The 14,842-nt window shown below is 47.5% G+C and overlaps 1 protein-coding gene across 3 annotated transcripts in view; it reads right to left on the bottom strand.

Moving 5' to 3' along the window:
* Positions 1–14,842, bottom strand: part of LOC135385881 (unconventional myosin-Va-like) — a 40,075-nt gene that overhangs the window by 13,691 nt on the left and 11,542 nt on the right. For all 3 annotated transcript variants that reach the window (XM_064615472.1, XM_064615471.1, XM_064615473.1), the window contains 10 exons: positions 7,866–8,072; positions 6,181–6,312; positions 5,933–6,117; positions 5,744–5,855; positions 4,436–4,647; positions 3,463–3,859; positions 2,361–2,573; positions 2,185–2,278; positions 1,486–1,736; positions 1,289–1,405 (listed from right to left, as the gene is read on the bottom strand). In XM_064615472.1, the coding sequence (XP_064471542.1) occupies positions 1,289–1,405; positions 1,486–1,736; positions 2,185–2,278; positions 2,361–2,573; positions 3,463–3,859; positions 4,436–4,647; positions 5,744–5,855; positions 5,933–6,117; positions 6,181–6,312; positions 7,866–8,072 (1,920 nt within the window). The remainder of the gene's footprint in view (positions 1–1,288; positions 1,406–1,485; positions 1,737–2,184; positions 2,279–2,360; positions 2,574–3,462; positions 3,860–4,435; positions 4,648–5,743; positions 5,856–5,932; positions 6,118–6,180; positions 6,313–7,865; positions 8,073–14,842) is intronic.

Raw genomic sequence — 14,842 nt, 5'->3', positions numbered from 1 at the left:
TGCACAAGATGTTCCTTGGGCAAGCACACAAAATGTAGCGGAGCAAATTTGCTGCCAAATACTTTTTTCATTAGTTATCACTAGATGAGTAATTGGTCCAATTTTATGCAGTGTTTCTGATATGGGGCTACATCACACAATCTAGAGCAAATATCACAAATCCCCTCTGCTACTATTTTCAAAATGATACTGACATAACTTGCGTCAAATTTTATCGCTACGTGCAACCATTATTTAGTAAATCGAATGTCCGCGCTACAACGAGGTCAGGGGAGAGGCACCAGGTGGTGATGGGATAGGGCCAATAGCGCAGCGTGACCGGTGCAATGCATTGCGATTTTCAGCACCAGCAGCGTTCATTCACTGTTATGGCAGCGTTACTCTGCTGCGTTTGAACGCAAAGCTATCGCTTTCGCCACTGAATGTGGCAACAATTTAGAGCACCAAGGCGGTTTCACGCATCGGAAGCAAATATTAGAAGATGACTGAAACAACATGGAGAGACCAAGAATTGCGCCAGTGCAGTGGATTTTGGACGCTTGGTGCGATGTGTCTGATGACGTTGTTGTGCGTGCTTTTAAAAAGTATGGTTTGTCCAACGCTTTCAACGTAATGGAGGACAATGAGGTGAGGGCAGACAGCGACAAAGGAAACAGCGACAAAGAAAGCAGTGATGAATAAATGGTTTCCAATTATTCCCAATGGTTTCCGCTTCTGACTGTTATATACTGCCTCTCCATCCCTGTTTACTTTTCCAAATTCATGTACCCTGAACTCGGAGGTCGTCTTAGATTCGATGTAATAGAGTATATACTCTCTGCAACAGAGTGTCCATGTGGAACCCACTTGCAAAAGCAAGCATCTGTGCTGCTCTCAAAGCTTTTTCATAAAAAAATTTATATCAAATACTAAAAACTAACTCCATACATGTACCCCAGGTAAGAGGAACAGGTTGTTAATATGTAGGCTCTAAGCAAGCGGTATTCTGGAGTTGAACTAGTCGTATGAGAATTGCAAATACTCTGCCTAAAGAACATGGGAAGGATAATCAAATACATCATAGCTTGCAGTGCAGCACAATGGTTTAGTACCCTATGTGTTCATTTTGTACATGCAGGGTTTGGAGACAAACCATATCCACAGTATCTGTTTCGGCTTCCTTTTCCCTCATATTTAAGAAGAAATTGTTGCATTTCAAATATTTCTTATATAATAAGTAACAAATTTGAACATTTGTAAGTGGCTACCTGACACTAAAGAGAAAGATACAACAAAGCAGAGTGCTTACTGATCCTGGACTCCTCTCTACAGTAACGCCTGTTGTCTGTTGAGGCCATGCAACAGCATCCAATTTGAGGTGTGAGGACTCCTTGTCTTTAACCCTTGCAGAACCATAACCCATATCCTGCAATAAAGTACACGTGCCACACCATTACACAAGGTGTCATCTGACAATACAAACCAATACGATGTACTATTACTCACAGTATCCGAGGCGTCTAGTTGAACCGTCTCTGCGTCACTGTGGACACTAGCCATGCTGACGTTGGATGGTGTTCTGTGATGGCCTAGGCCCCCGCCAACTCCTCTCACCCTTATGTTTTCTGCCATCAGATTTTCGCAACGTTGTTCCAAGCGATCCCGTTCTTTCAAAAGACGTTGGTACGCTGAGCGTTCTTCATCAAATTCAGCCAGCAGAAGGTGGCGCTCATTTTCTAGCCTCATCTGTAAGGTTTCTAAGAAAGTCGCCAAAGCGTATTCAATTAGTTTACAGCCTTTCAGATTCCTGATGACAGTTTATTTTAACCACATTATGATTAGAGTGAGCCTTTCAAAGCCTCTCGTATGCACAAAGTAAATGTGCATAGCAAGCAAGTTTCTTTCGCCCAGACTTAGTAAGTCTAACATAACACTTCCATTAACAAGATGTACACTTGCAGGTTGTTCAGCTAATGAACATTTTGATTAAGATGGTACTATTTACTGTTATTGCTCCTTTGAACTCTGCTGAGAAGGCCAGCAATCTGGCAGCATGCTACGACCTGCTTTTTTGTGCTTAGTGCACAGAATATTGAGCTCCTGCTGGGGTTCCCAGAAGGAGCAATTAATCCACTGTCTTTTTGTGGGCACTTGAATCAGATGTACAGAAAATATGAAATGCCAGAGCAGAACACTCTGCCTCACCTTCAGCCTTCTCCTTGTTGGCTTTGATTAGTTCGTTTGTGGCATCTAGATCTTCTTTCAGTTTTATTTTCTCAGATTTCATAACCTCTGCCTCCTACAAAGAGGTAAGTACAAACACAGTCCTCAACATCATGCCATGTCTGGGAACGTAGAAGTGTGAGGGGGGGGGCACATACCTCTTTGATGCTGTTACATTTCTTCCGCCAGTCTTCTTTTTCCATGAGGGCATGTTTAAGTTCAGATTGAACTGATGCCAAGGTATCTTGCAGCTCTGCCACCTTGTTGTTTGATTCTCGCAAGACATTTTCCACATTCTTTGCCTGTTCCAACTTCTCGGACAGGCTTCTCATGTCCTGCTCGTGTGCTCTCAAGGTACGGTTTTCCTTCATCTGTAAGGAGTCACAATCCAATGTCACGTACCTCCAGGTTCACCTTGATAAAACTCAACATTTTGACAAAACCAGTTCATAAGCATAGCCTGACCTTCCCATAAGCTGACTACACAGTATACGTAGAATGACGCATATGATGTGCCTCTCCACATCTTGACCTTTACAGACATTTCGTTAGGAGGACAATAAACGCGATAAGGATAAAACTGTGCACCTTTCAAATCACAGCTTCAAATAGCGGATAATAATCAAAGCTTGTCAAGTATGGTGAAAATTAAGGCCATCGGTTTTCTGCGAAATTTCGCGGAATCCTTCATTTGGCACAATTTCACGGAATCCCTTATTTTTAGGGGTGTGCTGAAACTCCAGTTCCAGTGTCCGCTCCTGTTTGCTCCTGGAGAAATGCAGCACCATGGTGGTTCGTAAACTTTTGTCCCAAGCTGTACAACTTTGTATTACACACTTTGTCTTCGGATTTTTAAGAACATCACATTTCACAAATTAGATACACCATAGGTGGGACAAAGATACTATGGGTAGAAGTTTGAAATGTGTAGGAGGACCAGAAACTGCCATGTATGTAACAATAAGTTCCTAAACTCAGAACATCTGGTCTCATATAATGTTTAAAATCCGACTCCCTCAGAAGTGACAGGGCGCTGACAAGCTGGTGCATGATGAGAGAGGCAGAACCAGAGACGAGGAGGGAAGAAGGACGACACAACAATAATTCTCGAAAATTCTTGTTGTGTCGTCCTCCTTCCTTCCTCGTCTCGGGTTCCGCCTCTCTCTACTCCCTCAGCTTTGAAACTCAGTTCGTGTGTGAGCCCCATGTCTTCACGCATGTCTAGAATGCTGCTAAATAAATAATAAAAATGCTGCTCACGATTTCCTCAATCTTTTGTTGGAGAGAGATAATCTTCTTCTCCAGCCCCTTGTTCAGCATCTTGACATGCTCCACAGAGCGAGCTTCGATCTTGAGCTTGCGCATCTCTCGTTTCGCAAACCATCGCCGTACCGCTGATTGTGCAACGATGATGCTGTTGTGCTCTCGCTGGTAGGATTTCCTGGCGAGCCAGCACCGCACGTTCTTCTGGATAACAGTGGCTGCTGCATTACGCTGCAATTCCCTGAAGCGTTGTCTGGCATACAGGCCTCTCACATAGCACTGCATGTGGATAACAATGCGACGGATGTTCTGGAAATGAGTGCGTGCAAGGTATCCTCTGCAGTATTTCTGGATGGTTGTCGCCGCTCTTGTGCAACGCAGGAAGTGAGCGTGTCTGCGATAAAAGTAATGGTAAATGCCAGATAAAAATGTCTTACAGGGAAGGGGTTTAAACTTTTGCAAAAAATTATTAGGAAAATGCTAAAAATGCTGTGCCTCCGTAAAAGGGGCACCCACCAATCATTCCCAATGACAATGACATGTGACAATTTCAGCAGGTGCAGAAGGTCATACAGGTAACATTCTGGCAGGCTAGCATCACAGCTTTTTGCATACAGGTAAGAAATTGTTGCCAATAAACAAATTGAGGTGCCACAGGTGGCAAAAACAGCCATTAAAAAAACAAGCAACGAGAAATTGCATCACTATCATTATCACAGGAAGCTGGAAGCAATGTAGAGCACTTGGTGGGTCTTCCCAGGTGTGTAAACAGCTAGTGACTCTTGGAGCCATTTTATCCAGGAAAGATTGCCTTAGCAAAGAACAGAACAACAAAAGAAGCGAAACACTATTCAAGTAGCAGCCGTTGGGGATTTAGCTCTCTCCCGAGGGGAACAATATTTTAAGTTTCCAGAGTAACAAGCATTCAAGTGCATCTGGGAGGCGAAGTAACACAACTGTCAGCTCCTACCTGCGGGCAAGCATGCCTCTTCCATACACCTGAAGTCCCAAGGCAGACCTGCGTATTTCCTGGTACCGCTTGAATTGCAAGAACCCTCTGATGTGGGTCTGGATCATGAGAGCACATGCCTTGTGTTTTTCAGCTCTGAGCTTTTCAAGGTAGGCTACTTGACCGGCCCGGAAGAAGATCTTAGTCTTTCCAAACTGGAACTTGTCTTCTTCCTGTCAAAATGTGTTGGGGCTCAAAGTTCTCGTGAAAGGTTCGCAGTCCAGGTTTTGTACATCTTGGGCAACACTTCAGCTACCAATGCTTCTAACGACACCTTGCAGGTGTACTTGAGGTACAACAGTTGCGTGAGTAATGCCTGCATTTTTCTTTGTGCCAAAGTTTCAACCCTTAGATACATAAACCCACAGCTTTATCACCTCTTTATAGCTTTGCTACCACAGCTTTCATACCACACACTTTCATCACAGCTTTACCGCTGGTGATCGAAAGCATGCTATGCTCGTCAACTTTGTCACGTTTGTTGTAAGTTCACCGAGTGATTCTTTCCAAACTTCTTTCTGCGCCTGTTTTGTGGTTAGAGCGACAGTGCCATCCATTTAGAATTGTTGCCATCCATTTTTTTAGAGTGGTTTATTCTAGTTGACAGTGCCATTCATCAAGCCAGTGGACCATCATTCGGACGCGGGGCACAAACTGGCGGCAAAAACCGTGTGGTATGCAGAAACCAATCACCGCAGTCGCGGAGAGACGCTGGGCCAGATGTTCTCATGCAAAACTGTGGGTGAAGAAATTGTGATTTTTTCTTTTCTCTGCATTTTTCGCACCAAACTAGGGGTGCGCAAATCATCAGAGTAAATACAGTATACAGCAGTGACACTGGCCTGGATAGAGACATATTTCTCGACTCCCTTGTGTACCTGTCAACTAGAATAAACCATTCTAAAAAAATTAAGCCTCATCACTATGGCAGTGATGTTTTCAAGCAGCCTTTTCTGTAACACAATCCATTGTCAGAACTCCCTCCCACCCAGTGTTGTAAATGCACTGAACTGCATCAGCTTCTTACCCAGATTCAAGGCTCCAGTGGGAGGTCATTAATAGTAGTACTTCCCCCCCACCATTTCTTCAATTCCTTTCAGTGTGTTCTGTGTGTTCAATTTTGTGTGTGATGTCTATTTATGTAACTGTTGTTGAAAAGCTTATGTGCAAACCTTTGCATATGTCCTATTCCCGTGCTATACTGCCCAGTGGCACTGCAGGGTATTCCAATAAATAAAAACGTGTACAGCCAGACATCCCGCATCTTACCTTGATGACGTTGTCTAGAATCTTTTGACACGTGGTTCTCAAGTCACTTCTGTCGATGTCTTTGGCACACGTTAGGACTCGGTACCGGGTAAGGAACTCCTGGTAGCCCCATCTGAAAGTGACCAGTCAGCTATTCAGTTCTCCTGAAACCAGCAGAAAGAAAAAGGCCACTATGTCGCACTTCCTAACCTTGAAGGATAACCAGCAGCACTGATGCGGACAGTTTCAAGCACTCCACATGCCCTGAGCTGTTGAACGGCTCGTTTTGTGTCAAAAGTGAACGGTGCCTTCTGATCATTTGGTTTGATGCATCTCACATAGTGAGGACTTGTAGCATTTAGTGTGTTCATCAGCAAACCCAAGGAGTCTCTGAACTATAGAAGGAGGTACGTCAGCACATATCTTGCCCACAGCAATTAGTTTCCAAATTATCTTACTTGAGAACCAACTGTTTTTTTGTGTTGCTTCTTCGAGGAAGGTGCGGATTGTGCCGGAGTGATTTTCACAGAGGGCTTCAGGTTCTTGCGTGAGGCACGCTCATCTTCAAATAGTTCAGCAACAAGCTCATACTGCAAAGCCGTAGAATGTTCCGTCAAGCTGCAACATATTCTACCACAACAACGCACTACAGTAGACTTCAGTTAATTTGACCCCGATGGGAACGTGAAATTTGATCGAATTAAGGAATAGGCGGAAAAATGAACAAGGTCAATGTCACTTTTGTGCGATCAGCTCTGAGATCGGTACTGTCCAGCCGCCATCTGCAACCTGAGCTTTAGGGTGAACTTTTCTGTTGCTACCTGTGGTGCAACGTGGGCAACACGAGTGCCTGAATTGCAAACACATCGGCCGAATTATGCAATGTAGACTGCTTTCACTTTTGAAATAATGAAAGTTTTTTATCAATAGAAACATATGGACATTTGACGGGATCTTCAAATTCGATCGCATTAAGTAAAAAACGAATTATTGGAGGTGTTATTAACGGAAGTCTACTGTAGTAGACAATTTGACCGTCCAATATTGGGGGGCACGACACCCTTCATCAGCTTCTATAGGACTCATAATACATTTTTAGGGTTGCATAGCGCCCCAAGGAATCGTTCAATTTGCATGAAATATGTATTGGCTCGAAAATTCATTTCAAGTGCTTGATGAGGCTGAACCGAAGTGACAAAAATTTGCATTTCACGCGTCATTCACTTTTGTGAACACTCACAAAATAAAGACACTTCAAACGAGAACTCTAATCTTATTAAGCACTAGAAAAATGCGTCTAAAATCAATACATTCAACAAAATTACTTCTATGTTGAGCCCTCTACTTCCTAAATGATTTTTTGTCAGATAGGGATAGCCAAGAAAAGTCACTGATTGAAGCTAGGTGTAAGATTTAACATGGTAACATAATAGGTACGTAACAGATAACCGGGTCATAATGGAACACCAAAGTAAGTATCCATTCCTTTGGTTAAGGGAGCACTGACTGAGCAGGCTCTAGTTATAACTGCATAGCGTAGAATGGGGCGCATGTATCAGCGCTTGTCGCATTTTTTCTGGACATATTCGGTTTAACGAATTCTACATAACGAATTAAAGCATGGTGACTTTCAGTTTCGTTATATAGAGGTTAATTTTTGTGTTTACTAACGTGGTGAAGCAGACACACGTAAACAGTTTTCTAGGCCACTAGGACAAAGATATTCAAAAGGAAAGTCTTTTACATTAACTGAAAATTCTGACAATTCAGACCAATTGTATGGCTCCTAGGAGACAAGAAAACTGGTTGATTGTAGCCTCCTTAAAATAAAAAATAAAGAAATGCCCAAGGAAGCTGACCTGTCATACCCTTACCTAAGTGGCAAGAAAAGAGAGCCTAGCTTATAACATACACACCATTAGTTTTAAGACTTACACACTCATTACACAGAGAAATGTTCCGCAAGTACCCTGCAAAGGACACTTCTAGCACACATGTACTCCGTGTGAAACCAGCCGGGGTACTGCCTCAATGATAGTTCATGAATGTGCAAGAAAAACTCTTCTTCCCACTCAGTTTTTATACTCCTCAAATTTTTATGCTTAGCTTTAACTCTAGCACTACCTTCGTGAATAACCCTCACCTGACTTGCTTTGAGGATATTTATGTGCTCCTCTAGCACAGTGTCTCTGTTCTTCTCCAGGAATCCTTGCGATTCGTATGTCACATCATCAGCAAAATGATGAATGATGAAAGCAGTGTTTGATAAACGTGGCTTTTCGAAATGCTTCCACTTCTTGCACTTCTCATACAATTTCATGCACCATGTCTGATCTGTTCCTTTTGGCACCTGTGACAAATAACATCAATTATGCAAAAGGTTGACTAACTTCATAAGGCACGGTACATAAATGTGGCTCTAAACGGCAGGCAGAAAGGCACTGAAATATAGACGCTTATGTTGCAGCCTGAATAATGTGTTTAATCCTCAGTTTTGTCATGGAGGAAGAGTAATTTTTGTTTACTCCTAGGGTGAAAAAAAAAAAAAAAAACGTATTAGACAATCTTCATAACAACCAAAGTTAGTGCAACCAGACAAGGATGGAAAGAAGACGACAGAGAAGAAATGGCATTTGTATTGAAGTTTTGAACAGATATCATTAACACTTTTATTGAACATGCTTGGAGGCATTGGCACCCGTTAACTTTGAAAGGTGGGCAAAAATTACAATTGCATACCAAAATGGGTAAGGCTTCATAAGCAATGTACACAGCTGATGAATTGTGGAAAGTTATAGAGTATTCCGAGGAATATTCCGTAACCCTTTGATAGTCATGTTGCTTATACGAGGGTTGATCAAAAAGTTCCCGGACTGATTTTATTGCTGACCGACACTGGGCAGCACGAGGGTGCGATGGCCCCATCTGGAAGATGTGGCCCAGACCAATCAGTGTGCCACGTGGTGTCACCTGATCTACTCTGGGATCAGAGTTATTAGCAATTTTGTGGTCACAGGCAGTACCCCGTCTGTGATTTCGTCATGAACATCAAACATGAGCAGAGAGCAAACGTCAAGTTTTGTGTCAAACTTGAGAAATCTGCAACTGAGACATTTGAGATGATTCAGCAGGCCTATGGTGATGAATCAGGGAGCCGGACAACATGTTTTGAGTGGCACGCATGTTTTAGAAGTGGCAGGACTTCACTGGACGACAATGAACGGTCAGGAAGACCATCCACAAACAGCACGGCGGAAACTGTGGAAAAAATCAAGGGCCTAGTGCATGACGATCGCCGGGTCACGATAAGAGAAGTAGCTGACATGCTCAATGTGTCGTTTGGAACCGCTCAGGCGATCCTCACGTGCTATCTCAAGATGCGTCACATGGCTGCCAAGTTCGTGCCCAGACTTCCTTCCACGGAACAAATGCAGCACCATGTCGAAGTCTGCCAAGACCTCTCCCAGGAGGCATGGGATGACCCACACTTCATGTCAAGGATCATTAGTGGTGACGAGAGTTGGGTCTACGACCCTGAGACCAAACAGCAGTCATCGCGGTGGAGAAGCCCACAATCTCCAAGGTCAAAGAAGGCAAGGCAGGTCAGAAGTGCAACGAAAAGCATGCTGGTCGTTTTCTTCGACATTCGTGTAATTGTGCACCAAGAATTTGTCCCCGCTGGCCACACTGTGAACTCTGAACTGTACTGCAAAATTTTGAGTTACCAGAGGGAGGACTTTAGGCAAAAACATCCAGAACTGTGGCGCAAACGAAATTGGGTGAACTACCACAACAATGCTCCCTCACACTCATCATTGAAAACACGGGAGTTCCTTGCACATAACTAGGGTTTGTGGTTTTCGGCATTTATATTGGGGACTATAAATCGAATTTTTTCGGCATCTGTATTCCGCCCAAAAAATAAATGCCCGAATACGGGCATCTATTTATTTCGCATGAAGGAGAGCCTATTTTGCGGGCGAAGTAACAACGAACCGAAAAGAAGTGAATTGATTCATGGTTTCATTAACAATGTCTTTTATTGCCTGTGCCAATCCAGCAAACAATGAGACTACCTCTTGTTGTAATAGATGCAAGTGTAGCCGCCGCTGGCTGCTTTAGGGGTGTCATCACCATAGCCAAGAGCTTGGGCGAGACGCTGATGACCTTGAGCTCGCGCAGGGAGCTCTGAGTTCGGTCTTGGAATCTGGACCCATCGTATGCGGGCCCACTTTGCTATTCATTAAACGCTTGGTTTTTGCTCGGACGTTACACTTGGTGGCAGCGGTGGGATGCAGCCTGCCCTCAACAATTTCTCCTGCCCGACACGTACTCAGGGGACGGAGATTTCGACTCATGGGAGAAGCACTTCTCCGCTTGCGCTGCAGCTAATTAATTCGTGGTCTGATGAAAGGAAGTTGCTGGTTTTGCCGGCGCGGCTACGTGGTCGGGCTCAAAGTATTTACGATCATCTCACGACGACTGAAAAAGAAACTTACTCGAATCTGCGTGCGGCTGTGTCCGCTAAGTGTTCTCCTTCTGCTCTGCGCATATTGGCTGCAGCCAATTTTCGCGCACGCGTTCATCGTGGTGAAGAGGCCCTCGACACCTTCGGGTACGATCTTTTCGACCTCTACGACAAGGTGTACCCAGACTCGGCGGCGGCAATGCGAGACACCATGGTCAGGGATCAGTTCGTTCTCGGACTCGAACGTGGGACGCGTGATAAAGTCACGTCCGCCAATCCCGCCACGTTTTCTGATGCCCTCCAAGCCGCCGCCCGCGTCATCGCCCTCCGCCAGCTTCCTGGTCCGCTGTCAACTGCTGCAACCACAAGCCTGCCTCCCACAAGTTCTTCCGCATCTCGACAGCCGGTCCAGCGCGACGTCGACACCATGAAAGCTCTCGCAAGCGCAGTCGCGGCGTTGAGCCAGAGGGTCGACGCCTTGTGCGCCTCACGTCGGCCTCTGTCCCGCTGGCGGGACGCCCCACACAGCTCTGCCTGTTACGACTGTGGCGATCAGGGCCACTTCGCCCGGTCATGCCCACGCCGCTCACGGCGACAGCCTGCACAGCGACGTGGCAGCGATCGCTCCCCGCGGCCCTCGTCGGAAAACTAAATGGCGTCCCCAGCACGGCCTCGCTCGGGCCGCCGCCGCAGCAGGCTCCATATGCGCATCACGTTTTTGGTCCCCGTTTCCGGAAGCGTTGAAGGCATGCCTGTGCGTATGCTACTGGACTCTGGGTCTAGCGATGGGTCTGGGTCTAGCGACTGCTGATGACCTGCGATCATTTCTTGGGCTCGCCTCGTATTATCGCAAGTTCATCCGAGACTTTGCGACCTTAGCTGCTCCTCTTCACCGCCTTCTTGAGAAGGGAGTTACGTTCACTTGGTCCGCGGACTGTGATGGCGCCTTCAATCGTATAAAGGAGCTCCTCACCTCTGCACCTGTACTGGCGTTCCCCGATTTCTTGCTGCCTTTCATACTCGACACCGATGCCAGCGACAAGGGCATCGGCGCTGTCCTCTCTCAAAAACAGGGTGGTCAGGAACGAGCCATAGCTTTCGGGAGCCGGGCGTTAACCAAGACGGAGCGCAAGTACAGCGTAACTCGGAAGGAGCTCCTCGCACTCGTGTACTTTACACGCTTCTTTTGTCAGTACCTCCATGGGAACAAGTTCTTGTGCAGAACGGACCATACCGCGTTACAGTGGCTGCGTAATTTCAGGGAACCCGAAGGCCAAGTTGCACGCTGGCTCGAGCAGTTGAGCGAGTTCGACTTCGACGTGGTACGTCGGCCCGGCAAACAACACGGCAACGCAGACGCCTTGTCTCGAATGCACACCGCATTTCTCTCCACTGCGTTACCCGCGCTCTCCTGTACCGATCTTCGGGGCCGTCAGCTGGCCGACCCCGTTCTGTCCGACGTCATCGGGGCACTCTCCTCTCCATCCGCGGCACCGCCTCTCCACCCACAGGCTCGCCAGTACCTACGCTGCAGACGACACCTACGCCTGGTGGACGGGTGTTTAGCATGGACACGAAATTCCGGCACGTCACCGGTCCCAGTAGCGCCAGCGTCCCTGGTCCTGGAAATTCTTCAACTGTGCCACGACTGCCCATATGGCGGCCATCTTGGTCGACCCAAGACTCTCGCGAAGGTTCAGCAGCGATTCTTCTGGGTTGGAATGGCGTCTGCCATGTCTGATTGGTGCGCCAAATGCCTGAAATGCTCTTCCAGGAAACCGCCCCCAGCCAAGCCCCGAGCACCCCTAGTGACGGAAATCTGCACTTCTCCGTTCCAGCGAATTGCCCTTGATTTCCTAGGTCCACTACCGCAAACGGACTGTGGCCACAGGTATATCCTTGTTGTCTCCGACTACTGTACTCGCTGGGTGGAGGCCTTTCACATGTCGTCACAACGCAGCGACGCCATTACCACTTGCCTCATCGACCACTTCTTCTCCCGCTTCGGGCTCCCAGGTTCAATCCATTCTGACCAGGGACGATCGTTTGAGAGCGCCGTCTTCCGCGACATGTGCTCAATTCTGGGTATTACGAAGACTAGAACGACCGCCTACCACCCTCAGTCAGGTGGCCTCGTCGAACGTTTTAACCGTACCCTCTTGGCTATGCTGAGTGCTTACGTGGACAAGAACCAACGAGATTGGGACACCTACCTACCGATGATAATGATGGCATACCGTTCTAGCGTGCACGACTCCACGGGATACTCTCCCTACTACCTTTTGTTCGGCCGCGAGCCCGTGCTACCGGTGGATGGCATTGTCGACGCGTTCCACGACGCTCACCCTGCAGCACCCGTCGACGTGGAGGCTATTCGACGATCCCTGCAAGCAGCACGTCAAGCAGCAATATGCAATGATGTCCGGAGCAAATCCCGGCAGAAGACAAACTATGACCGCACGACGGCCGAGGTGAAGTACTCCGAAGGAGACACTGTTTTGCTCCGCAGCCCAGCTGTGCCGCGGGGACAGTCTGCCAAGCTTCGGTTACCATGGCAAGGGCCGTACACCATTCTCAAGAAGTTGCACAATGTCTACCGCTTACAGCACGCCGAGCATCGTAGGAAGCGTCCCGTCGTCCATCACAATCGCCTGAAACCCTATCCGGTTGAGTCTCCGGGCTGCACTGCAGACCGCTCGTTGGCTCCGCTGGCTCACCCTTCCTCACCGCACACCGTCCCGCTCCGCGACGGAAGTTCCGATTGTGACGTTACGCTACCCTGTCATACTGAGCGCCTTGGGGGTACTCCACCCAATTTGTCCCACGAAGAAAACCTGGCTCTGCAGTGCTTGGACGATACGCAAGATCATGAAACGCCAGTCCCACACCACACCACTCCTTCGACCGCGCTGGATGACGGGACACACCCTGTGCTGAGCGGTGTCGACCCCGACTCTGCAAGTTCCGACAGTCGTCTGTCTGGGGATGTGCCCGAACTGCTAAGCAACGTCGACCCCGACTACGGAAGCTCTGACAAAAGTATCTCTGAGGATAGTTCTGAAGTCGGAGCCCCTGAAGATCAATCCGATGACTCCCACGGGAGTCCTGACCGTCGCTGTGGACCAATGCGTTTACGCCCAAGGGCGACCCTGCGACAGCCTCAACGATACCAGGCGAACACTGCTGACACGTTCGCGGGACGCGAACGCTCTTCTGTTGGAGGGGATAGTGTAGCAGCCGCTGGCTGCTTTAGGGGTGTCATCACCATCGCCAAGAGCTTAGGCGAGACGCTGATGACCTTGAGCTCGCGCAGGGAGCTCTGAGTTCGGTCTTGGAATCTGGACCCACCGTATGCGGGCCCACTTTGCTATTCATTAAACGCTTGGTTTTTGCTCGGACGTTACACAAGCGTACATCATCATGCTCGCATCTGTTATAGCGACTCGCTCCTTGCGATTAATAACATGCAGTTTAGAGAACGCGCGCTCAACATTAGCGCTAGAAACAGGAATAGCCAGTATGCTTAAGGCGCACTGCGATAACAAAGGCCATGTGCTGGAACGGGTCGTCCAAAACTGAATAGGAGATATATCCACCTGAGGGGCAGGGCATGCAGCATATTCGAAAAACTCTCGCTTTATATCATCCATTCGAGATTCATCAACAGATGAGGTAATCCTCCTATAAGCGCTTACGCACAACGAAACAAGGGGACAGCCCGAAGATAATGCCACGCTCGAGAAATAGTCGACAAAGGAAGATTCCAAGGGGATTTCCCTTTGCGGTTCCAGGAATGGCAGCTGTCAGGACACGAGAAATTCGTATTTTTTCTGAATATTCCGAATCTGAAAAAAAATCATTCGGGGGGTGTTTTCCGGCATTTTTCGGAAAATGCCGAAAACCACGAACCCTACACATAACGGCATGATTGTCGCTCCCCACCCCCTGTATTCGCCGGACTTGGCCCCCTGTGACTTCTTCCTGTTCCCTAAGCTGAAGTTGCGGCTGAAGGGCTGCCGATTTGACGACGTCCAGATGATCCAGGTGGAATCACGGAAGGTGGTTCAGCAGCTAGAATAACAAGACTTCCAGGAAGTGCTCCGACTATGGCAGCAACGCTGGGAGCGATGTGTAGGTTCCTAAGGAACTATTCTGAGGGGGATAGGGCAGAAATTTGAATGATCTGGTTGCATTTTTATACGGCTAGTCCGGGAACTTTTTGATCAACCCTCGTATCTGCACTTTGGTTGTGCATAACAGAAGATGTTTCGAGTCTTTCTGCTTGTCGGGAAAGGTTCGCGAGAGTGTGGTACTACTTGAAGGCACTGCTGCCTCCAGAGGCCTTTGTGGTACTCAACGCATATGAATTATGTGGTCCTCCGTAACTGAGAGTGCCGCATTGCTTGTTGGCACAGGCGAAACGCCTCCTGCTCTCCAGCTGCCTTCTTCGGCTTCCCTCTGCCAAGTGTGTGCAGTATTGGCGATGCTCACCCCCCCGCAATACAGTCAAACCTCATTATACAACGAAATGCGATATAACGAAATTCGAGATAGAGCGAAATAATTTGGATTCCCTGGCAGAGGGCCATAGCGATCAATGTATTTTATCTCCCGCTACAACGAAATACTTATTAGCCGCCGCCTCGATACAG

This window comes from Ornithodoros turicata, chromosome 2 (assembly GCF_037126465.1).
Source record: "Ornithodoros turicata isolate Travis chromosome 2, ASM3712646v1, whole genome shotgun sequence".
Lineage (NCBI taxonomy): Eukaryota > Metazoa > Arthropoda > Arachnida > Ixodida > Argasidae > Ornithodoros > Ornithodoros turicata.
The sequence above is the reverse complement of the archived record's forward strand: the minus strand, read 5'-3'. Positions and strand labels throughout refer to the sequence as shown.